General features: G+C 43.1%; 1 protein-coding gene across 1 annotated transcript; it reads right to left on the bottom strand.

The window, feature by feature from the left end:
- On the bottom strand, positions 1–26,799 carry efhd2 (EF-hand domain family, member D2). Its single transcript, XM_034173126.1, has 4 exons — positions 26,418–26,799; positions 14,602–14,749; positions 14,381–14,515; positions 1–6,417 (listed from the first exon to the last, which is right to left on the bottom strand). Exons 1-4 carry the CDS (start codon positions 26,699–26,701, stop codon positions 6,286–6,288), a joined length of 699 nt encoding a protein of 232 aa, XP_034029017.1. The 5' UTR covers positions 26,702–26,799; the 3' UTR covers positions 1–6,285.

The raw sequence follows: 26,799 nt of genomic DNA, 5'->3' as shown, positions 1-26,799 counted from the left end.
TGCCAGAAGAAAGATACATTTTATTAAAAATCTATAGGCGCATAAGTTGTTCTTTTTTCATGAACACAAAAGACAGTAAGTTATACATTTATTATGGTAAAGTGTCAGTGACAGCCAGTGACATCACAGGAACACATGAAAACAAAAGTTAACGCAGTAAGTCAACGCACAGGAGATAAAGTATTAGAAGCTTCAACATCCACCGACGTCCTGGCTCACAGCCAGGAGACACCTGAAGACAACCGACGCAAACCTGCCGCCAGGAGACACCTGAAGACACCCAACGTAAACCTGCCGCCAGGAGACACCCAACGTAAACCTGCCGCCAGGAGACACCTGAAGACACCCAACGTAAACCTGCAGCCAGGAGACACCTGAAGACAACCAAAGTAAACCCGCAGCAGGATGTTCATAAATGCATCACCACACATCCCCATCAAATTCACACTCTGAATCGCAGCAGTTCTCTAACAGATTCTGTGAAGAAGCTGAGGTTCACCAAAACACAGATGAGAAAAAAAAAAAGCTCACAAAAACAGCAAATAAAATGTTCCATTCATGCAATGGAAGAATGTTTCCATAACATTCTGAAATATTTATTATTTGTTAAGTATGACACCTAAATACATCCACATCCTTTCATTTTCCTTTGATTTTACTTATTTTGATTTTACTTGAAATTAGAAAGGTGTTTCTTCTTGGACCAGGAATGGAAGTGCAGCGGGACGGAGCCATCTATGCCACCTGAAAACGCCCATTTGCTTTCTTCCATCTGGCAAAAATGATAAATTCTACATTAAGAACTTGTCCAATCCATCTGACAGTGATTTTCCAGCTGCTGAAGATGTACACGCCAACGCCGTGGCCAAGAATTTATTCAGGTGTCATATAAACCTTTTTCATACATTTGACTGAAATAAGTATCAGTCTTGATCACCATCCTGCTCTTTGCTCTCCTCTGAAAACGGTGTCCTAGTCCAAGTTAATTATCTTCTGACTTTGTGACATGTTGAGGGGTCAAAGGCTTCATGTGCGGCCAGATGGCGAACCATAGCTTCAACGTTTGGCACTCGTTCTATGAATGGAAATATTTTAAAAAAGAAAAACTGGCACATCATTTTTTACACATGATTTTTTTTTTTTTTAAATCACAACAGGCTTCTGTTGAGCTGCCTTTATTCACACTCAGGTACAAATGTTTTTGGACAGAGGACACTTTTGTCATGTGCATCTCTGCAATGAAGAGAAAATAAAACACTCGACTTTCAGCTTTAATTCAAGGGATTTAATAAAAATATCACATTAACCATTGAGGAATGATAGACATTTTAATATTCAGTCCCTAAGGTAAGTATAAGGACTATTTTTAATGCAAACCATTTTTACACTCAGCTGTTTTTCTGTCTACATTGAGGGGATGAACACCTGACTTTTTTTTTTTTTTTAAACTTTATTTCCCTCAGTCACTGACAAATACAAGCAATGTGGTACTGTACAGTAAATCCATCCGGAGGAGGCGGTTCTCAAAAACTGAGTGACCGTGCAAGAAGACTAGTGCAGGAAGCCACCAAGCCACCCGGACACCTCTGAAGGAGTTATAGGCTTCTGTGGCTGTGACTGGAGAAACTGTACATGGTGCAGCTTTTGTGTCTTTCCTCACTAATTATAAAGATGTTCTCCAAAAGAAGGTGTGAGATTTCAGCCACAGTTTGCCAAAAGGGACATGGGAGAACCAGACCTGATAAACTTTCTTGTATGAAAATCTGGAAGTTTTTTTTAATAAAGTAACTTTATACTTTGTTTGTCCAAATACTTATGGGCTGTAAAAATGGAGGGACTGTAAAAATGTGAAATTCCTAAATGTTTTATGAGGCATTTTTCTTAAACTCAGAATTAAAGCTGAAATGCAACACTACAAGAACATCCTGACGGTTTCATTTTCACTCCATTGTGCTGTTGAGCGTGTCACTATCCAAATACTTATGGGCACATACGCACACACGCTACTGCCAGAAAAAGCAATAATATTTGAGGTTTGTGAACACAAACTGCAATATGCTCTTTAAAAACATAAATTGGTCATTTCATATGAAAATAGATGAACACTGATCACATTTAGCAAAACTATTTGATCATTTTTTACAGACGCCATCGGGACCAGACCTCAGTGAGCCCGGGCATGTGATTGTCCATCTGGGTGGGACTCTGGAGAGCCACAAACATCCATAATGGTCTCCTGGAGCAGGAGACCCACACTAAAAATCTAACCCGACCTCCTAAAGATGAAAGAAAACACAAAACCCAAACCTCATACACTGACTGGACCAGGTTTAAACAACGTCCACCGCCAATCAGAACACAATGTGAGAAAAATACACAGTGAGACACTGAGGTCAAGATTTTGTGTATGGACTGGAAGAGAAGCAGAAGAGCGAGGAATCAGTCTGAAGGTGGACCTGGTAGTAGTGATAGGACTCAAACAAAGATGGTGAACACTGAGTGCACACAAGAGCCTGACCGAAATATCAGTTGACTGATAATTAGTCAATAAGAGCCTTTCACACATTTTAATGAAAAAAAAAAGAAAAAAAAAAAAAAAGGAAAGATGTCATTACATAGTTTGTCCAGCAGAGGGTGATCCGATGGCATTGTTTACAATGCTTTCAAGCATGGCTGGGATGCCCATCGCCCAGCTACAAGAGACAGAGGCAAAGCAACCAGCTGCCGTTCATTCTCAAGAGAGGGTGTTTCACAGCCACAAGAGACAAGTGGCCGTCATGCCGCCAGCTGGGTGGGGCTAAAATAGATGAGAAGTCCATTTTATGCAACTGCTCAGTGATGTCACATAGCAATTGTCAATCCAGGTGAAGGCAGTTGACATACACTGGTTGGTTGTTGGTTACTGTTGTAGTAATTTTTTTTGTAAAGTTCATGTTTAAACCAAACAAAAAAAAATCTAAACCTCAACTATATTTCTTTGTCATAAATCATTGAGATTTTTCTGTTTAATGGCATCCTTCAGTCGATGACTATAGACTTGAGGCTGTTGAGGTTGCAGAGGAGCACCGTCTGCTGTAGAGGCCAATCCTCGATTTGCACCATCAGCTGGTATCGGCCCACAAACAATCCATATCGGTCAGGCTCCAGTGCGTGCACGCCTCTGATGGCTTGTGAGAAGATGGGGGGGGGGGGGGGGGTTTATAGGTGTCAACCTAAATAAGAACGTAAGCAAAGGAAACACACCTGAAGACACGATGGGATTTGAGAGTGTGGGGTTGGACCAGTTGTCTGCTATTCAGGACCCGAGGTGATTCTGCAGCGTTGTGGATGTGGCAAAGCACGACACCAGGGCATGCTCCCAGACTCCACTTGGAAGTAGTGGGGTTGGGTGGGGGAAGATGGAGGTGAGGACAGATTTTATGACCAGGGCCACACTTCAGGGAGTAAAGGGATCATACAGACAAAAGCAAGCATCATTTCAGGACCACACAGGTGGACCATGTCATGCGAAGAAGGTGCAACCTGAAGCAAGTGTTGAGAAGAACACAAAGTAACCATGCAAGAAAACTAGATGACTTCTGGTGAGGCACCATTCAAAAGTAAAATGCAGAAAGTGCTCATGCTGGGTGTGTCAGTGGGTCAGGAAAAGCTGGACTAGGAAATGTTGGGGTGGTGCAAGGGCAACCAAAGAGACCAGAAAAGAAAGAACAGGACTAAAATGCAAACAGCATGAAAGAGTACTAGAAATTAACGCCAAACAGCTTTAGGAGGACTTTGGTCCAAACGGACGTGAGAAGGAAGCCCTCTGATGAGCTTGAGAAAGGGACGAGACTGGGCAGGAAGTGCAACAGCAGGTGGGAAAGGATGTTAAGAATCCTGTGACAAATGAAGTCTGGAAAGTGTTTTCACAGAGAGGAAAGATCACAGCTGAAAAGGAAAAAAGTGCATGAGGTATCAATCATGAGGTACATGACAGAGTGGGAGAACAAGCATCCCTCTGCAGGGTTAGATGTTTGGCAGAACTAGCACAGAAGTTCTTGATGAGCCTGTTCAATGACGTACCGACGACAGAGACTGTTAGAGGACTAAGAGCGTACCGGAACTGTCAACTGAGACAACGGTAGAGGACTCGGAGGACACTGGAATGTTAGACCAATGGAAAGGAGAGGAATGAAGGTCAGTACCTGAGAACAGGGATGACCTCCTTTGACTGCAGACAACAGATGAATGTGAGTGGGATGGAGTGTCTGGAGGAGGAGGTCAGGACTGTTTGAGAGTGAAGCACCTGGAAGAACATTCGACTTACAGATGGTATCTCTAATAAAAAAGCAGATGGTGTAGATGAGAATGTTAAAATTCAAGCTTAGAAGATCCCCAACAAGCAATTTAAGGTGAAAGTCAACAAGATCGAGTCAAAGGTGAGAGAAGCTGGAATACCATGGAAGACTGAGATGACGTATGTGTGACAGAGACCAATGCAGGGCGATGCCGTAAAACAGAACCAAGAAGAGGCATTGGCTGAGGCCAAAGATGGAGCTAGATGGAGAAGGAACCTTTGCTGTGGTGACCCTGAACCATACAGATAAAACAAAACCCAACTATTAACTTTGTTCAGTCCTCAGTGAGGAAATGTTTAACTGAGCGGTTCTACGCAGTGCTGTAAGACTGTGCATTAAAATAATCTAAGCTGCACTGTGACCCAAAACATGATATTCCTGCAACATTTGACAAGTGTCAGCAAACGCGTTTCTACACACGGTAAGTGAGGCTAACGGTACGGCACATGACGCCGAAAAACAGCCGTATGATAATGCTACACAGCTACACATTACAGGATATCAGGCCTAGAACAACAAAAAGTCTAACTAGAAAACAAAAGTCTACATCATCACTCATTGGTCAACATCATTCTGCTGAAGTAAACAGTGTGTGGTCTTAAAACGGCGCGTTAGTCTACTCGTGGTCTTAAACGGCGCGTTAGTCTACTCGTGGTCTTAAAGCGGCACATTAATCTACACGGGGTCTTAAAACAGAACGTTAGTTTACTCGTGGTCTTGCTGAGGACTGGGTCTGTGGTGAACAGTCCGGGTAGTTGGTTTAAAGCAGCATGAACAGACAGCATTTAGCTTCAGCTGGTCTTTAATGTTAGACTATGTACAAAGTGACTGAAAATTATCAGTGAGTTCCGAGGCGTGGACACAATGTCAACACGTGACAATATCCAGGCTGCTCTCAGAAATCACACTCTTCAGCGGGTTTCAACATGAGGAAGCAACCTTTAGAGGAACTCTCACTTCCCTTAACAACGCCGACTGCATTCAGAATGACAACAGTTACAGCAGGAATGCAACCGTGACGCCATCTGACCACCAACCTGTGAGATGGTCAGAAGGTCAGAGGGCACAAATCCCATAAATAAGCCACACCCACACAAAGCCTAATAAAAGCCCTCACAGAGTGTCACTGTGGAACATAAAAACGGCTTCAGTCAGCAGGCTATTACACAGACAGGTGGCAGAGGAAAAGCAACAGAGAAAAGCAGTGGCCCAACACCAGTGTCCCCGTCCAGAGGACACAAAGACACCGGAGGTCAACCCAGACTTTAGACTACAAACCAGGGAATGTTTTTGGGGAAGAACTAGTTCTGGTTTAACACAGTACCAGACACTACAAGTTTTTAATTTGTCACCGGTCTAACACTCCCACCAAAGTCTGCAGGGATCCTAAACATCGTGCAACCCATCAGGTGACACCAGAAATAAATGGCTGACAGGAAGTCCATCAGACACACGTGAACACATCAGAATTTATGATTCTGAACAACAAAACTAAACCCCAACACCCCCCCCCCAAAAACAGTTTATATCAAAGGTTTTTTCCCTGCCATGAGAATCTGCATGAAGACGTCTGAAGGGTTCGTCACTCATGTGGACAGGATGTTTTGAAGAAGAGAAGTGGTGACATCATCATGTCTGATTAATATGTGCGAGCATTAATGGTTTTGGATAAAAGCTCCACAGCGGGTATGAAAGATGTACCACCACCGTGCACCGTTAGCTCATAGTTATACTCGTTACAGCGTGATATGCTAATTTAATATTTCCCCACAATTATCCAGCCCCCTGGGATCAGACTATCAACTGGTATGTGAGTGACTGTGAGTCTGCTTGGATTGTGAACTACCCCCCCACCCCATTTTACTAGGTATTCAACACTGAGCAGTGAAAAACACAAAGACAGGATAACAGCATGATGCCGGCGCCCAAGACTACGCCCGAGCGCCGCTCACTGGAACGTCGACTTCAAATCTTTGAAAGCAGCTCGTCGCTGTTTTTGCTCCTCCGCCTGCTTCTTCTTGGCCTCCTGCTCCTGGCGGATCTCCGCCTCGAACCGGTTAGACTGCATGATGGCGTCCGCCTGTCCAACACCAAAGCACGTTTCAGGTCAGTCAGCCTATCACACACACACACACGTGGTACACACTCTGATAAGACTGAAATGATGGTTCTTGGTCCAGTGAGACTCAGCATCAATTTGACCAGTTAACCCTTAGCCTAGGCTTCTGTTTTTCTTGTTGCTTAATGCTGACAAATTATACTGTATTTGTTGTCTTTCTGCCACCTGATTCTGTTTTTTTTTCCTCTCTGTTTGAGGTGCAGCTCCATCCAGAGATGGGAGTGGGTGTCTTCTTCTGCAGGCCTCCCATCCTGGACACCAGCATGGACTCCCAAAATTTCCTGTATATTCGTTTTGTAAATTGTGTCGGTAGCATGGCCCAAGCAGAGGGTCACCCCTTTGAGTCTGGTCTGCTTGAGGTTTCTTCCTCAAATCATCAGAGGGAGTTTTTTTTTTCTTACCACTGTCGCCTGTGTTCTTGCTCTGGGGGTTGATGAGGTTAGACCGTACTTGTGTTAAGCGCCTTGAGGCAACTTTGGTGCTATATAAATTAAATTAAATTGAAATCACACACACACACACACACACACACACACACACACACACACACACACACACACACACACACACACACACACACACACACACACACACACACACACACACACACTTCTGTTGGTAAGACACAAGCATCAAACCCTGGTGGCGCACATCTGCCCCTGTGACATGTAAACCTTTCAAGCCTCTGTAACACAAAGGTTTGAACCTTTGGCTCAGCAGTGACTTCCCCCAGATGTTTCAGTCAGTCGGTTCTTGTCCAGTTCCGTCTATATTTGGACTTTGTGACTGCTGCCGTTGAGCCTAATGATGAAAATAAATCATGAAACTGGGCTGCAAACTGAGCGATAAATTCTAAAATGGGTTATAAATTCTTGCGCCATTTCCATTTTCCATTTAAACTCAAAACTAACTGGACAGCCTCAGAACCACAGTTCAAAGTGACAGACAGCACTGGACCCAGCCTCGCTGTGCCACGCCTCCACTGCACCAGTCTCCAGTTCCTGTTTCATAAAGCTCCTCAGCGGGACTCAGGCCGGATGTTTGGCTGGGCCACTGAACAAAGTCCTCAGAATCAGAACGGCACTTCAGTTTGCTTTGGCAGCCTGCCTCAGCACCTCCACACTGTAAGTTCTGAAGCCGAATGTGAACAGATAACATTCATCCGATCATAAGGCCCTGATTCCAACAGCTGCAGCGTGGTTCTGGTCAGATCTCACCAGCAGCGTTTGAGGAGCATTTCCCAAGCTGTTGATTTCAATCTGCACTGTGCAAACTTAATCCAGATCCCTCAGGAAACAGACGGGTCATGTGTTCGCCGCCGAGCATAGAACCGCTCCTGCTATGTGCCTGAATGGCACCACGGTGCAGGCGGAGCCTCCACAGCAATGTGACAATGAGCAGGGGTCCAATAAAGGTCGAGCTAACTGTCCTATCTTTCACTCTACATGCAGCTTCATGACAGGCGTCCCCTTCCTTCACGACTCTAAAGACATTTCAGGTCGTCCAGTTTTAATGAAGCTGCAACTCACTCGTGAAACTACAAACAAAGTAGAAATCTACAATTAAACCTCATTCATTCACACATTACTGTATCCGCACAATTTCCAAAGGTTCTAACATCTTAAATATCAAGTGAGCTGTTGCTTCTGTCGCATACATGTGTGTCGCTTCTCCGCATACATGATACCACGGAACGGCCTGGGGTCCTGGATGGCGACCACCAAGGCAGACACCTGGTCCATCCCCACATCTCTAAAATAAGCATCCATCTGCTGCAGCAGGTGAATCATGGGCGTGTCCTTGTCCTTCTCCAGCTGCTGGGGTCCTCAATATTCAGGCATGCTGGATCATGCAGAAATGCGCCAAATGTCATAATCAATGCTCCCTCACAATGACAGTGATCCTCTTCATCCTTGCCTCTCTTAGTAACTATTAATTCGATACAAAGTAATTCCAATGGGACCCAAGGATCCTCCACAGAGACCTGGTACCAAAGACATCCCATCATCAGGGTTTGATTTTAGCGGTTACCCGGGAACCCGTGGCACCCTACTTTGGGGGCGGGCACACAACACTTTAGACTTGCATTCCCGACTGGAATCCACCTTTTTATTTCATAACTGTACAGAAATCTATCAAATTTGGACAAAATTTGCGCAGAATTTGACTTTGAGCCCGACACATACACAAAACGTCATCAAAAAATGTTCTTCTCCTCTGTTTGTTATGCTGCGTTTTATTATACACATCAAATGAAGCGTTTTTGAGGAAAGAGCGAACAGCAGCCAGCGGAGAGTTTTTTTTTTTTTATTTCTCTATGTGCACGCGCGAGCAAATCATCCGTGAAGATTATTTTATTTATTAACTACACAGATGTATAATAAAAGCAAATGGTGACTGGTTTATAAACACAATTATGACAGAGTTTTTGAGGGAAGAGCTGCCTTAGATTCTGAGCTTAATTCTGATTCTGAGGAAGAACACCTTGAAGTGCTGCAGAGAATGGCAGATGACCATGATGACTGCTAATAGATTTTCTGTAATCACAATAAGTGTAATCAACACTCATGGCGGCCATGGTTGTTAACGGGCTGGATGTTTAATAAAACATCCAGCCATTTTTTTTTTTTTTTTTGCAGAATTGCAGCCCTGGAAACCCGCTCTGACCGTCTGTGAAGACCACATTCTACATTCAGATGCATTGAGAGCCACTCTGTTCTCAGAACTCTGGAATCTTTCAGGCGTCTGCTAATCTGGCTATTCATTTGGCTTCCCCAAATACAGCTGAACTTCAAGGTCGCTGTGATAAAACCTCCTCAGAAGATCAACACTTAAGCCTCGCTCCCTGGTCTTCCCCCCTCCCCTCAGCTTCTCCAGCTCTGACGTTGACTGTGTTAGAACTGTTCAGGACTGCTCAGACTGCACAGGGCTGCCCCCTCCCCCTCCAGGATTGTCCGGACAAGGCCGTTGACGGCGCCAAACAGGCTGCCTCTGGAGTGTTCTGATACACTGGACCTTTGCAAATCTCGGTTGTCGTCCTGTGTCCTTGTTTTTGTCTGTGTGATTATTGTTTTTCTGTGCTGATGGGGATTTTTTTTCCTCATTGCTGCTGTGTAATGCAGCGGCTATGAGGGTTTTTTTTTTTTTTCTCCTTTTCCCTCGTGCTTTGCTTTCATATATATGTTTTATGTACCGGGCCGGCCTATGTGTTGTGTGGTGTTTGTATGGGTCGGTGTTGGTTTGCTCAGCCCTGATGTTGACCAAGGCAGGGATGTACATCTGGAGCTGGTCCCCGGGCGCCTAATGGCGACTTCTGCTCCTACTGGCAATTAGGATGGGTTAAATGCAGTAGACACATTTCATTGTGCAGGGAACATGTTCTTCTGTGCATATGACAATAAAATTTCTTTGAATCCTTTGAATCCTTGAAAACATTGGCAGCTGAGACGACCCCATGCCAATCTGCCTGTGCATATTGGCATGGGGTCATCTCAGCTTCTGACAAGGTTAGAAAATTTCGAAATTTCAGAAAATATTACTCCAAAAACACAAAAATTCCCTTCCATAATTTCATCCTGTCTGATGAAGGGTGAGGCCCGAAACGTCACCTTTGGTGTGTTATTAAAGGCTTGTTTGGGAGCTAACTGGCTGTGCGGATCTCTCTTGTTTTTTGTTCTTCCATAATTTCACTCCAAATCTCCATAGCTTAGTGTCAGGGTGGCTAGCGCACCTGTTAGCATTAGCTGACATCCACCGGCTAAAGCCGAAGGCTATCGGGCTGTTATTAGGTGGAAGAACTCCTGTACAGCTCTGTGCCTGGTTTTGGGACCCGGCTCACAGTCGCAGGTTGCTGTTGTGAACCGTTTTTCAGCCTTGGATATGCCTCTCCGAGCCCACAGATGACTTCTACCCCCATCTGCAGCAGACCGAAACAGAGTGCATTAGTGATAGGGAACTCTATCACGCATAAAGTAAGATAACAGGCACCAATCAATGTTCAGTGTATTTTTGGGGCCAGAGCACCCGACATTGCCTCTCACTTTAGGGTGCTGATGTTGCACAAGAATAGTCAGCCAAAGTAACACGACAGTAGGTATAGCAACATAGCTATTCGTATTGGCACCAATGATATGAGGATGTGACAATCAGAGGTCACAAAAATGCCCCTCCTCATGGCCCACATCATGAAATAGGTGGCTGCCACAGTTTTGCAGACAGTAAGGCTTTATTTTATTGATAACTGGCCTTCTTTCTGGGGTCACCAGACGGGCCTTCACCCTACTGGGGAAGGTGCCACCATTTTTTCTGTAAAATGGCAAATGGACTGCATTTATATAGTGCTTTTCTATCTGCATCAGATGCTTAAAGTGCTTTACAAATAATGCCTCACATTCACCCCAATGTCAGGGTGCTGCCATGCAAGGCGCCCACTACACACCGGGAGCAACTAGGGGATTAAGGACCTTGCCCAAGGGCCCTTAGTGATTTTCCGGTCAGGCTGGGATTTGAACCATCACCTCCGCTATCTGTGAACATAGAGTTCTATAGGGAAGGTAACATTGGGACTCTACAGCAGGGCACGGAGTAGGTGATTAGAGAACCTGCAGGGCCTACTATTATGGATGTAGGGTGGAAACTATTATCATAGTGGAGAAATTACCACGAGAACTTACTATGGTGACAATGTAGTTTATGTTCCAGGAAGGGAAACTTTTCAAGTTGAGACCGTAGCCTGTTTCTGAAGATGTACCCTTAAAAAGTGTAAAGGGACATGGTAATTTAGTGCCTGTTACTACAATGGACAACACTAAAATTGAGGATGCCCCACTGGCTATTTCTGCAACATAAAATATTTTACCTTCAGCCTGTGTGGAATTTCACAAATGCAAACCTAATCTAAGGCATCTTAAATATATCACTTTGGTACCACCCCCAAAATCTAACCCTACCCATCAAAACAGTAAAAATGCCAACCCTAGTGAGGTCTTAATTAGGGCTCATTAATATAAGGTCACTGTCCTCAAAATCACTGTTGATAAATGACCTAATTATGGAACATTGCCTAGATATGATTGGTGTATGTGAAACCTGCCGAAAGCCTACTGTTGTCCTCATAAATGAAGCCTGCCCACCTGCATACATCATGATACAAAGCAGGTGGAGGGGTTGCTTTTACTCAGAAATCTGGGTTTACCTTACTGGCTCTTGGGGTCCAAAATTTAACTCATTTCAACAATCTTTGCTCTGCTCAGGATACCACATATAGTCAAGGTCAGAAGAATAAAATTAAAAGCATCTTTGTCACTGTATACAGGCCCCCGGGCCCATATTCTCAGCGGATCATCGGTTGCCCGCTCCCATCCCTGGCTGAGATTTACTCAAAACGCCTTCTCGGACGGGCCACAAAGATCACGAATGATCCCTACCATCCGGGACACTCCCTCTTCTCCATCCTCCCGTCTGGCAGGCTCTGGGTTATCCGAGCCCGCACAAACAGACTGAAGGACAGCTTTTTCCCAATGGCTGTGAAAAGACTTTTAGAAGAATATTGACTAGTTGTATCGCACTGGGGATCACACTGGAGCACTGTTTTTATTATTGCACCGGATATCCCATCCACTGTTTTATTCTTTAAAATATGTATTTAATATTTATTATCTTATTTATACTGAGTTTTTAATAGACTATATATTTTATATGTGATAGTCTATTGTATATTGTAATATTTCTGTGAGGGAGCTGCTGAACAGGGGTGTTGCCGAACGACATTTCATTGTGTTCTTTATACAATGACAATAAAGCTCATTCATTCATATTCTGAATTCTTAGATGGATTTGTTGAGCTTATCTCTAATTTCTCAACTAGTGGAGATAATCTGATTGTAGATGACTTCAACATTCATATAAATAAGACTTCTGACCCCTCTGCAAATCATTCATGGACATTATGGATGTATTAGGATTCCAGCAATGCATTCAGGGTTTGACACACATTAGTGGAAATACCCTGGATTTGGTCCTCCCTCGTGATATTACTGTGTCAGATATTGACATTGTGTCTCTTGCGTTAGTGGTTTCAGATCACTCACTTATTAAGTTCACAGTCTCAGTGGCTTGTCCACTAGAATGAGACACTTATTTATCATCACGGCAACTCAACTCCTGAACTACAACTGAACTTTGACCCCAACTGCCTGATATCTTAGCGAAACATTTGTTAACATGATTCCTGCCGTAGACAGTCTTGTGGACAGTTTAAACTCAGTGCTCACAAGCCAATGGACATGGTCATTCCACCTTTATTAAAACCATGCCACCCTCCCCAAACACAGTCACCTTGGTTCATGATTACTTGCGTGACCTCAAGCATAAGGCAAGAGGTCTAGAGTGAAAACGGTGTAGATTAAAATTAGAAGTATTCCACCTTGCGTGGCGTGATGCTATCTTAGACTATAAGCATGTACTACTGCTACAGAACCCACTCTGATTTGATCAACAAAAACAATCATTACTCAAAGTTACTTGTTCAAGCACGCTGGCACACTTTACATAGACAACCCCTGTAAGTCGCTCTCATTTTACAGCACAAGATTTTCTGGATTACTTTGAGACGAAAATAGAAGACATTAGGTTAATTAGTTCACAGACTGGCACCTTCCAACTTAGCTGACCTACTAAACACTACATACCGTCCCGGGCTCTGCGATCTCGGGTGCAGGACTACGTGTCCCAATGGTTAAAAAAGTCCTGCGGGTCACCAAGATTTCTCTTAATGTGCCGCTGTTCTGTGGAATGATCTCCCATCTATTCTCCCTCTTGTATGTCTAGCATACTGGTGTAGCATGGAACTATGCTTCAGCTCCTTTTAATTCAAATTATTCATGACGGAACAGGTCTCAGCCTCACTACATCTAAATTCGTTGTCTGTTAGTGAAGCTCAGTTCTAGCTGCCAGTGACGACCTTAGTAATCTCTCTGCTTCCCTGTTGATTAACTGCTGGTTAATTAATGCTTTAGGTGCAGTTATTACCATCTGACTGATTCTGCTCTTTTTCTCTCTGTCTGAAGCACTGACTAACCTCAATGGATCTTGGGCCCTAAACCCCTGGTGTCAGACTGACCTCAGGATGCCCTACCTGTTGCACCAATGACTGTGTGCCTTTTATCTCAATTATGGACTATTTTTGTTGCATTTTTTTTTTTTTAACATTTCTGTTTCTTCTGCTTGTAAAAAATTGGTAAACTTTGTAAAAACCTGTAACTGTTAGAATGACCTAAGCATTGAGTCACCCCTCTGTGGCTGGTCTGTTTGAGGTTTCTTCCTCATTATATTAACTGATCCCACCTGAAATCACCTGGTGAAGTCGGTATCAGTGAAATCACCTGGTGAAGTGGGTGGCTGCAAAGAAAACCTCCACCCTCTTGGCCCTTTCTGGAACAAGTTTGAGACCTCTGCTCTATGAGTTGGTATGGTTAGACCTTACTTATGTAAAGTGCCTTGAGGCAACTTTGTTGTGATTTGGTGCTATATAACTGAAATAAATTGAATTGAAATTGAACACTTTCACCAGATACAGTGACACTTCTGAAAGCCTGGATCTTAGTCTGGATCCAGGACCATCACAAACACAGAGATTCAAGTATCAACTGACTCCGTAGTAAATAAGAAATACGACAATGTAATGTTTTAAATATTATCTATTATAATTATTATAAAACAGGTGTCTAAAATTTGAGACAGTTGGTCAGATAAAAAACAAAACAATAATTTCATCTGAGAAACATTTCGTTACTATTGTCATATTTTAAAATTTTACCACTTTGCATTTTTATCCTCACAGACGTAATGATCAATAATCATCAAATCACCAATAGCTAGGCTATTAAATCACTGCTGATGATTCCAGCAAGCTCCAGATACTTACTTTAGCTTCAAAGAAGGTCTTGGCTCCTTTCACGCCCTCAGTGGAGACGTCGATCTCGGACAGGCGAGCAAGTTCGCTGAGGCCGCTGTCTTCTGCCAGCTCCCCTGCTGCCGCCTTCCTGAAGATCAGCAGGAACTGAGGGAGGATAATCAAAGGTTGCAGACAGAAGCCGTGGCAGAGTCTAATCAAAGCTGGAACTCTCTGAGTATTGGTGGCCTCACCTCTCTGAAGCTGAGCTTGCTGTCCAGGTCCTCATCCACCTCCTTAATCATGTTCTTCAAACCAAGGTGGGTCTGGGGAGCACCGAGCTTCTCCATCATCAGCTTCAACTCCATCAGGTCAATGTAGTTGTCGCGGCCTGTATCGTACCTGCACAAAACCAAACAGAGAGTTCACAGTTTACACTCTGCCACCTGGACTCCCTGTGGCCCTGAGGCACCACACTGAAGGCTCCCATCAACAAGCTCCACCCATTCACTCCAACATGTCAGAATCCTGCAGCAGAGTACCTGATGCAGAGACAGCAGTGTGTGTGTGTGTGTGTGTGTGTGGAGAGCTGCTCTGCTCACTCATAATCCGCGGTCCCACCGAATAATGAAGGCTGAAGAAGGAGCCATGCACCCTGTTTTTTTTTTGTTTCGTGAGCTATCGTGGCAGTATAGTGGCTCAGAGTGGCTCTTAGAGGCATTATCTTCAGCTAACGAAGCTCCTCTCTAAGCGTGGCATTAATTTCAAGATGTTCAAAATTTAGCAACAACAGCGTGGCGCAGTTTGTGTTCGAGTTACTGCGACGGCTTAGGGGCATTTGCGTGGTGCTTACGAGTCTGCAAAAAGTCCATTATCCGTGCGCCTGGCAGCTTCGCAGGACCAGAGAGGCTATTTTTGGAACAGCTCTCCTCTTGCGCACACAATTCCACCTGCTCTGTGCGCTGGACTTCTGCCAAACCTTGGATGCTGAAAACACCTCTTCTAGAATCAGCGGACTATTTCATCTGGACGCTTTTTTTCCTCCTCTCTTTCCTGCTCCATGTGGAATGTATTTTGAACAGCTTAAGGTAACTATTTTTAATGTTTTTTGTAGCTTGATAAAACAGTTCCTTGCTGTAAAAGTAGGTCTGTATGTTGATGTCTGTTGTATGTAAAAGTATGTTGATTTAATATCTTGTTAATGGATCACGAGCTCCGCTGTGTGTGCGCACTGACGCAGTGACTCATCATTACGCTTCAAACGAGCATTTAGGCAGAACGCCAGCTCACAAAAGAGTGATATTTCAGTCAATATTGGACGAACACAAAGTTAAAATTTGGGTGACTGCGTGAAAGTGGATGTGTGTTTAAAGCCATGGAAGATAACTCCAGTGGAGCAGCTAAGAGCAGGAGCTGTGCGGTAACACAGGTGGAGAACGCGCAAAAGACCGATTTTGAAGACATAACACAAAGTTAAAAGTTGTATCATGATAACTTGTAAGCTGAGGAAGAAATTATATACTCAACAAAAATATAAACGCAACACTTTTGGTTTTGCTCCCATTTTGTATGAGATGAACTCAAAGATCTAAAACTTTTTCCACATACACAATATCACCATTTCCCTCAAATATTGTTCACAAACCAGTCGAAATCTGTGATAGTGAGCACTTCTCCTTTGCTGAGATAATCCATCCCACCTCACAGGTGTGCCATATCAAGATGCTGATTAGACACCATGATTAGTGCACAGGTGTGCCTTAGACTGCCCACAATAAAAGGCCACTCTGAAAGGTGCAGTTTTGTGTTATTGGGGGGATACCAGTCAGTATCTGGTGTGACCACCATATGCCTCATGCAGTGCAACACATCTCCTTCGCATCATCCGTGAAGAGAACACCTCTCCAACGTGCCAAACGCCAGCGAATGTGAGCATTTGCCCACTCAAGTCGGTTACAACGACGAACTGGAGTCAGGTCGAGACCCCGATGAGGACGACAAGCATGCAGATGAGCTTCCCTGAGACGGTTTTTGACAGTTTGTGCAGAAATTCTTTGGTTATGCAAACCGATTGTTTCAGCCGCTGTCCGAGTGGCTGGTCTCAGACGATCTTGGAGGTGAACATGCTGGATGTGGAGGTCCTGGGCTGGTGTGGTTACACGTGGTCTGCGGTTGTGAGGCTGGTTGGATGTACTGCCAAATTCTCTGAAATGCCTTTGGAAACGGCTTATGGTAGAGAAATGAACATTCAATACACGAGCAACAGCTCTGGTTGACATTCCTGCTGTCAGCATGCCAATTGCACGCTCCATCAAATCTTGCGACATCTGTGGCATTGTGCTGTGTGATAAAACTGCACCTTTCAGAGTGGCCTTTTATTGTGGGCAGTCTAAGGCACACCTGTGCACTAATCATGGTGTCTAATCAGTATCTTGATATGGCACACCTGTGACGTGGGATGGATTATCTCAGCAAAGGAGAAGTGCTCACTATCACAGATTTAGACTGGTTTGTGAACAATATTTGAGGGAAATGGTGATATTGTGTATGTGGAAAAAGTTTTAGATCTTTGAGTTCATCTCATACAAAATGGGAGCATATATATATATATATATATATATATATATATATATATATATATATATATATATATATATATAGAGAGAGAGAGAGAGAGAGAGAGAGAGAGAGAGAGAGAGAGAGAGAGAGAGAGAGAGAGAGAGAGAGAGAATGAAAGTGGATTCACGTTGTAAAAATGATTGTGTTTAAAGCCAAGGAAAAAATAAAGCCAGCAAGCCACGGATGGAAAGGAAGCCACTTAGAAAGAGCACAGAGCCGGCTGTCCATGAAAGGACAACAGCAGCGCACGTGCAAAAGAGCGATTTTGCAGAAAAAAAAAAACAAAAAAAAAAAAAAACAGGTGCAAGAAAAGATGAGCCAGAGAGCCACGGAGCCAGCGAGGAGCACAGAGGCGGCTGTCCATGAAAGGACAACAGCAGCGCGCACGCAAAAGAGCGATTTTGCAGAAATAAACGGACAAACATAAGGTTTTGTGTGTTTAATGCGCAGAAGAAAAGCTAGAGAGCTGCGGAGCCAGCGAGGAGCACAGAGGCAGCTCTCCAGGAACCCGTGGTTCGGGTCTAGCTGGTCTGGTGCATTACAGGTGGACAGCAGCCTGGCACACAGCGCACAACTGCGGAACTGTGCTGGAGTGTCTATTTTTGGACTGCGTAAAAAAAAAAAAAAAAAAAGGGACATCTTTAAATGCTGCTGTGAATCTGTGAATTGAAAATCCACACTTTGAAGGGACCAGGTGTAGGAGGGCTGGAGGTTTGGACCAAACTCATGCCTAAACGTGCGCCAACATGGCATTATCATGGCGCTATCACGGCACTATGTGGATTAGTGTGGCTGATGCGAGCCATTCGAGGCTGTAATGACAGGTCGGTCGTGGCTCACTAGAGGCTGCTACGCGGCACATGCGAGGTACAGAGAGGCACATAGTGGCATCTTCATAGTGGATACGTGATAGATCAAAATGTGGGTCATTCTTCAAATAATCACCCCACACCCATGCGTGGCTCTTTCTTCAGCCTTCATTATTTGGTGGGACAGAGGCTATACAGACAGGGAGTTGGGGGGGGGGGGCGCTGAATGGAGCAGCAAGAAGCATTAATGACATCAAGCAGGTGACAACTCTGAACTTTAATAAGCTTTTATTTTTTAAAGAATTTATTTTAGATTATGAGTTGATGTAGTTATTTTATGAAAATTCAGTAAGGTATATCTTATATTCCAATTCTAAGGTGGAACTATGCCAGTATACAAAGGTATATCTAAATATGTAAAAAGGAAGAGTAAAATAGGAGAGTAGAAAAGAGTAGAGTAGAGTAGAGCCACTTAGGTGCCTGGTCTTGAGAACCAGGGATGGTAGGTTAAAAAGCTTTTTTATCCCATGGGAACTCTCCCTACGCACCCAAGCGGCTCAAGAAAAAGGTATATATAATAAGTAGTAAGACATCACAGGAGAAGATTGTTATCAAACACAAAGGAACCAACTATTTTGTAAGCTACGATGAACGTTGCTAAGACCGGTTAGATAAGCTAACGTTAGCTGTTAGGTATAACTAATTGTACCCCACTCTTCCAATATTTACTTAAATATAATGTTATATATGTTATGTTATATAAAAATGTTATATAAATAATTATGTTCAAGCACAAAATGTGACTGAGGAGAAAAAACAGGATGAATTCCATCATTACACTAAAATTAACTCCAGTCAGAATAAAAATACAAGCTGCTTATTTATGTTATTTTTCAAAGTTATTAGGCTGCAGCTATATGTTTTATTTATTTAAAATTAAGTTACCTCTTATTTTATTCTTACTTTCAAAAAAAAAAAAAAAAAAAAAAAAAAAAAAAAAAAAAAACACGGGGAGTTAAATCAGTCTGCTTTGTTCTGTTCAGTTTATATCAACATTTTCCTGCACATGTCCAGGTATTTTTTCCTTCTTTATAAGAGTTTGGAGTTTACATTTGTTCTAGAAAGTTTTTAAAAGAATAAAATATTCATACTTATTCTTTATAGCAGTTCTGTAATTTCAGAAATGCAACAGAAAACAACCACAAATCAGAAAAAGTTGGGACAATATGTAAAACGAAGATAAAAAAAAAAAGTTGCATTATTCCCAGTTTCTCCACTCACACCCACAGAAGCCAAAAGTTCTTCAAGAGTTGTGTCTTGATGGCTTCCCTCACTTGTCTCCTTCCAGCATGGACATTTAGTTTTTGAGAACTGCCTACGTGGCACAGAGTTACCATAACGTCACCTTCCTAAAATAATGGCCCATGTCATGTTTTCATGTTTTTGAGAAAACACAAAGGAAAACACAGTACAGTTTCATTTTCCTGATTGAGTCACCATTTTGAAAAGCTTCTAAAATTGCCAAAGTCACATACTCCTTTGACTTAGGCAAAATAATCTGGTCTAAGTCACATTCTTGAGATAGGCCATTATACAACTGGGGTGGAATTCCATGATCTCCTCAACTGAAGACTTAAGCGATTTTAACCACAGGTGGCCAGCATCATAGGGAGATGATTTAGGCAAAAAAAAAAAAAAAAAAAAAAAAAAAAAAAAATCACTTTTGGAAAAAATGACTTCGGCCATTATTTTAGGAAGGTGACGATAAAGTACCACACTGTTAGTATTTCTGAATGATCAATGTAAATGAAATCTAAGAAATATTCTGTGACTTGGAAATGTTCATGTTTTCATCCCCTGACATTTCTCTGGAGAACTGGCTGTAAAAATGATTGGTTAATTCTTACATTTAAAATAAACTGCCCTGTCCCAACTTTCTTTTTTTTCTTGTAAAATGATGCAGGTCTTAAATGTAGGAATGGATATATATTAACAAATAAAATAAAGCTGACCTCACAAAACATGAAATATGTTGGTTTCACACAGTCTGCAGTAAATAGAAGTCAAAGTAAATGTCAGGATCATGATGTGTCCACCACAAATTTCACATCATCCAAACAATTAAAAACATATAGTTGAACAGTATAAAGAAAAAACTTTATAGGCTGTATTATCTTTATTCATTCATTTTAAAAGGTCAAATATGTTTTATAGCTCTAGAAGAATTTTATTTGTGGAAGACGGCACAAAAATGTCTCTTTTGACAGTAAAGGTTGCAGACCCCTGAACCATTCATAGAATTTTGATCATACTAGTCTGAGAAGCAGTAGGTATAACCAGAGATAAAAACAAACAAACAAACAAACAAAAAAACAGATATTATAGAGCTCACGTAGCAAGAACAGAGAAGTGGATTAAGTAACAAGAGTAAAGGCTGTTTGGGCTGCAGAAGACAAGCACAAGGTCAGAATTACAGAAAAGCAAAGTACAAGGTGCACAGTACATTCACATGAAAGCAGAGGATCATGTAAAAATGTTTATAACTTTACATAATTCAACACAAAATGAAAACGTTCGTATCACATGCTATGGATTTATAGATACAATATTGACTGAATACATGTGTATGATGTGATGATTAATGATACACTGAGGCTCGCCGTCAGAGGGTCTGAGCTCCGAAATACCCGGGGCCATGACCTTGGACCAACAACACAATTAGTGCGACTGGTCCTGACCAGTAGGCTCATAAAATATTTCTCTAACCCCGCTTCCTCCGTTGTTATGCCAGCATGGGTTGCGTTGGTGTGTGGGCGGCACTTGGATTTATTGTTTGATTTATTGTGTTTTCCAATACAATTTTACTGTATTGTGTTTACTGTGTTCCTTTTTTTCCCTCAATGTTTTCTCTTGATTTATTTGATCATAATTCTTTACAAAAATACATTTTAGATTGATGTTTTAAGTAAAAGAAACCTGTAAATGAATCAATTTCATTTTGTATTTTGAACTACTTCTTTGTCTCTCAAATTTCCGAATGGACCCGAGTGCCTTATTCCTGAGCTGGTTTAACTACAGACTTCCCAGGCTGAAATTCCAAGGGTGGCGCTGTTGAGCAATAAAATATCAATATCATCTTTCCATCATAATAATACTACAAACAGACACAAAAACAGACAGTGAGCTAAAGATGTTACAAGAAGAGGAGCAGCTGTCATTCAAACAGACCACACCCACAACATCTTAAACTAAAAAGTCAGAAGAAAAAAAATTCACCCCGTCCACTTGTCATGGAGAAGGAAACTATAGAGACCAAACCCACTTTGTGTTCCATACTATAGTTTATTTCCACTCTAAATTTGGACATTTTAACATGGACTTCTATGGGAATGTTTTGGAGCCAGCCTCAAGTGGCCAGTCGAGGAACTGCACCTTTCTGTACTTCCAGGAGACCTTCATAAGATAAGATAAGATAATCCTTTAATAGTCCCACGACGGGGAACTGTACGATGTTCCAGCAGCACAGGAACAGTCACAGAACAACAGTGCAAATATGCAGAAATAAGGTAAAAGAAAAATAATAATATCAATGTTTAGCACCATTTAGCTGTGACAGACTGACGTACAGTCAAGCTGAGCCCCGCCTCTCAGCCACTCACCACTGTCACAGGCTCCACCCCCCCTTCACATCATAAGAACAGTGAAAAACTTAATTCAGTCATTTTGGCAGGTGACGGCGCGACACATCCAGTAATGAGAAGATAAAGTGTGAGTGTTCTGCATAGCGTTCTGTTAAAACAGGAAGTCCTGGAGCCTGTTCAAATAGTTCACGTTTGTGATTCATTCCTCTCCAGTATTTCAGAGATTATTCATGCTGACCTGATTCTCGGTGCAGAACTAACCCGTCCACGGGAAAACATCTGGAGCAACATTTTTAAATGCTGGCGTGTTCACAGTCGTTTTCCTTCAGTGGAACATCCGGTTTAGCATCTGCTGCTTACAACCAACACATGACCGCAGCCGCACACTGACTATCATCAGAGACAAGAACACACACACACACACACACACACACACACACACACACTGAATCCACTTTGTGTTATTCCACACTGTGTGTATCTATGCCACATTATGTTGTGAATTCCTGATTTATGTCACAGGTGCTACATCTGATTCATTACACGTTTCTTACTAGCACAGTCCCCGCAGATAAATCCATTCTAATCTCCCCAAACGTTTGCAAAATATAAATATTTAAAGCTGTATGGCCTTTGGGTTTTTGAAGATTTAAGTCATAAAATGAATTTTCTTTGGCACCACAATAATTTTGTTCCTGATGATTTAAACCACAGATTCATGAGATGATTTTTCTATCTGCAAACTATTTAGAAATCTGACCCCGGAAGGGGAGAAATTCAAGCGATCAGATGCCATGACCAACATTTGGTAGTGATGTCATAGATCACATGAGGGCTTCCCCTGAACTGTGCAAGGGATGCTGGGAAAGAGACAGCAACAGCCAACCAGATTAAAGAAAGGCAGCATGATGCTTGCTCACTCAAACAAAAGATACCAAGATGGCAAAAAACACTCTGAAAAAGCATATTTCTGTATAAATATAATATGTTTCTCATATATTTTGTAAACGTTAGTGAGAAAAAACACTTCTAAATGTAAAAACAATGGAAGATAAAGGAAAGATAAAAAAAAGACGTAAAATAATCTAATTTTCCACATTTGCTCATGCTTGAGTTTCATTATTTGCAAAATTATTTTCATTAAATTAGCACTTTTTACAATTCAAATTTAGTTTTTATCAAATGAAATATTTAAGGTTTAACCAATTTACAAAATAACGTTTACATATGTACACAATATGTACAAATTATATAAAACATAATTTACATGTTTCCTGAAAAAAAAAAAGGTAATCTATGTGAGGTTCTTGATTTTTTGACCAGACATTTAGTTAGTCTAAACTAACTAACTAACTAACTAACTAACATGAAACACATATCTGGGCCTGAGGAAATTACAGTCTGGGTTTCTCAGTGTACAGATGATGACAAAGCTCACTGCAATTCTGATTTTTCTGAGGCCGTCCACTCTGCAGAGGAACTACTGGCCATCAACAGTGTATCATCAGGGTCCATGAATCAGCAGGGTTCTGGGTTTGAAGACCGGCAGGGTTCAGGGACCCCGAGTCTGCTCTCCACAGCGGCCTGGTTCCTTTTTTAAGCGCTGACGCGCACATACACAAAAAGAAGCTTAAAAATCTAAAAGGAAATGAAAGAACAAAACCTCAAGACTGAATGAACAGTTATTTCACTTGAGGCAGGAAGACGCTTGAAGAAAACGAACCGTTATCATTTCTATAGTAACCATGGCCACAAGAGACAACATTTTCTGCTGCATTCTGGTTTGAAAAACGCTCTCATTTCGCCATAAATACAGCATCCATCCCTAAAAGCCCAAACGTATCCTCTGAGTCACCAAACGTGGACTCAACGTGGAGCTCAGGGTCAGGCGTCTTTCCACACATTTTACAGAAGCTGTCTTCATAACCGCATCAAAGACTCAGGAATTAACGGTATATGACAGGTTTCACCACAGCACACGTAACCACAGGGCCAGCTACAGGAAAAACCACAAGAACAATCATGGGAATAAGGACGAGAATAATAATGGGAATAACCATGGGGACAAACATGGGAATAATCACAGGGACAACCACGGGAATAAGGATGGGAATAACCGCAGGGACAACTACGGGAATAACCATGGGGTCAATCACAGGAATAACCACAGGGACAACCATGAGAATAACCACAGAGAATAACTGCAAGAACAACCATGGGGACAATGGCTCTTTGACGGGTGTGCGAGCTTATTGGCTCATGATTGTTATTCAAAAGTCCATCATTCCTTTGAGTTTTTTCTTCTACACCATTATATCAACACGTCCAGTTTCATGACTCTGTGCATTTAACCGAGGGAAGCACCCTCCCCCAACCCACCACTTGTTTTGAACATGCACTCCCTAGTTGCTGATCTGCTTCTGGCTGAACTTTCAACTGTACTCACATTAGAACCCTTTAAAGGCACTGTCACTGTTAAGGATTTTATATATATATATATATATGTTATCACTGTTAAACATTTGTACCTTGTCTTCTTTCTGATGAGAACGGTGTTGTGCTGTTTGCACTTAAACCCGAGAATGTACGTGTTATTCAACCTTGTTTTAGCATGCTGGGGTCAATCTGAACTGGGAATGAGGAGCTGGATGTACTTATTATTATTATTATACAACTTGTTTTCGTAGCCGCTAACGACTGGGAGTAAAAGAACTGAAGGTTGAATTTTGACTGATTGTGATGTGATGCTTAGTGTTCCAGGCAGATGCAGAACAGCTGATAACTGCAACAGACGAACGAGATGTGCTGACCTTCGACGATAAGAGTAAAAGAAAGAAACTGTTTTTGCTTACAGCTGCACTTATTGACGTGTGTGTTTATGTTACGGGAAGAAACTTGTCTTGCGTCATTCCCCCACCCTTAGGACAAGTTTTTGTTTATGTGATGAGGGATTCACTAATAAAAAGAGCGGAGCGCAGGCCAGACTTTAGTGTAGCCTTGGTGTACAGCCTGGACTGCACTCCGCGCGTAAAATTTGACTTTCTGTCTCACTGGTGTTTGTTGACTCTGTTTGTCTTGTTAAAGGTTTTAAAAATGTTTGGAGAAGAAAATACCCAACAGTCACACCTCAGCGATTATGCCGACAGCCTCGTTTCCAATGACTGGTTCAGTACTGCACGGTATGGTGAGAGTCGGAAACAGAGTAATTTAACATTATTTTGTTTTATTATTTTCATTTTTTATCTTGGTGGACCATTTTCATTGTGTCCATAACGCTGATGAGTGGACTGGATGTGGGAAACACTGCCGTGAATGAATGGAGCGCTGTTCACTTTGAAAGTGCCGAGCGGTTGCTTTCTGATCAGGTCTGCTGATCAAGTCATCACAGACCTGAATAATGAAACGCTGCAATGATTTTAACTTTTAAAGTGCCAGTCGACTGCGATCAGGTGTGATTTGACCTGAATGAAGTGATCTGGTGATCTATCGGCGTGGTGATCACTCAGAGATCACACCGACAGCGCTTTAAAAGTTTAAATCATCAGAGCGTGACACCAGCATCCTCTGAGAAATGCACTTGGAGCACAAAAACCAGAGAGGGACTTGCTTTAAAATGTTTTCCAAAATTAGGAGCTTTATGTGGATACGTGTCCATCAGACTGTGATGATGAATCTGACTGAAACAAACAGGTCAGATTTACTCTGTGTATGAATGAAACAGTGGTTCTGCATGAGGACTGCAGCTTTCAGCCAATCAGTGGACAGCAGTGATGGAAGTATTTAGACTTATGAGTAAATTACAAGAAACGTCTGCCAACAATCACATAACTTACCTACAACTTATGTCACGCATGTGCCAGACGTATGAGTCACATACTGGCATGCATTGAAAATTTTCAGCCTGCCCGAAATTTTTCAAGGAGCTCAGCTTATTAGGACGAACATCAGCGAGCTTCAACGTGCTCTTAACTTATAACAAAACTTACATTTAACTTATTAGGCTTATACCAGCATTTTTTTTTTTTTTAATACGATTGACATACGCTGGGCAATTGTCATGGTGTGACAGGGCCGTAAGCTCTGAAAGGGTTAAACATACGCGACATGTCTTTGGCCTCACTCACGTTCTGAACGCGCGCGTCTTTGACCTCACTCACGTTCTGAACGCGCGCGTCTTTGACCTCACTCACGTTCTGAACGCGCGCGTCTTTGGCCGCACGTTCTGAACGCACGCGTCTTTGGCCTTACTCACGTTCTGAACGCGCGCGTCTTTGGCCTTACTCACGTTCTGAACGCGCGCGTCTTTGGCCTTACTCACGTTCTGAACGCGCGCGTCTTTGGCCTTACTCACGTTCTGAACGCGCGCGTCTTTGGCCTTACTCACGTTCTGAACGCGCGCGTCTTTGGCCGCACGTTCTGAACGCGCGCGTCTTTGGCCGCACGTTCTGAACGCGCGCGTCTTTGGCCTCACGTTCTGAACGCGCGCGTCTTTGGCCGCACGTTCTGAACGCACGCGTCTTTGGCCTTACTCACGTTCTGAACGCACGCGTCTTTGGCCGCACGTTCTGAACGCGCGCGTCTTTGGCCGCACGTTCTGCGCGCGTCTTTGGCCGCACGTTCTGAACGCGCGCGTCTTTGGCCGCACGTTCTGAACGCGCGCGTCTTTGGCCGCACGTTCTGAACGCGCGCGTCTTTGGCCGCACGTTCTGAACGCGCGCGTCTTTGGCCGCACGTTCTGCACGCGCGCGTCTTTGGCCGCACGTTCTGAACGCGCGCGTCTTTGGCCGCACGTTCTGAACGCGCGCGTCTTTGGCCGCACGTTCTGAACGCGCGCGTCTTTGGCCGCACGTTCTGAACGCACGCGTCTTTGGCCGCACGTTCTGAACGCACGCGTCTTTGGCCGCACGTTCTGAACGCACGCGTCTTTGGCCGCACGTTCTGAACGCACGCGTCTTTGGCCTCACTCACGTTCTGAACGCACGCGTCTTTGATCTTACTCACGTTTTGAACATGCGCTCCATGTCTTTGATCTGCTTGCGACTGAACTCTTTGAACTCGGTGTAGGGATTGAAGACCTTGAGCTGCCGTGGTTCGGCCTGACCCTGGTTCAGCTCCTCGCGCCGCTGCAGTTTGGCTCCGAGCTCCGAGTCGGCGTTAGCGGTGCAGGGCTTGTCCTCGGACCCGGGTTCGGGATCGCATGGAGGATCCAGGGCTGCGGGCTCCTCGTCGCCGGTCTCGATCTGCAGCCGGCGGCTGAGTTTCGCGGACAGCTCGTCTGAAGCCATGAGTTCTTTTGGTTCTTGTCTAAAACCCGAACCCAGCTGTCATCGTCTTCTTCCTGTTTTATTTCTTCTTCCTCTCGGGTCCGACGGCAGCTCGCAAA

The sequence above is a fragment of the Thalassophryne amazonica genome, chromosome 6 (genome assembly GCF_902500255.1).
Source record: "Thalassophryne amazonica chromosome 6, fThaAma1.1, whole genome shotgun sequence".
Classification (NCBI taxonomy): domain Eukaryota; kingdom Metazoa; phylum Chordata; class Actinopteri; order Batrachoidiformes; family Batrachoididae; genus Thalassophryne; species Thalassophryne amazonica.
The sequence above is the reverse complement of the archived record's forward strand: the minus strand, read 5'-3'. Positions and strand labels throughout refer to the sequence as shown.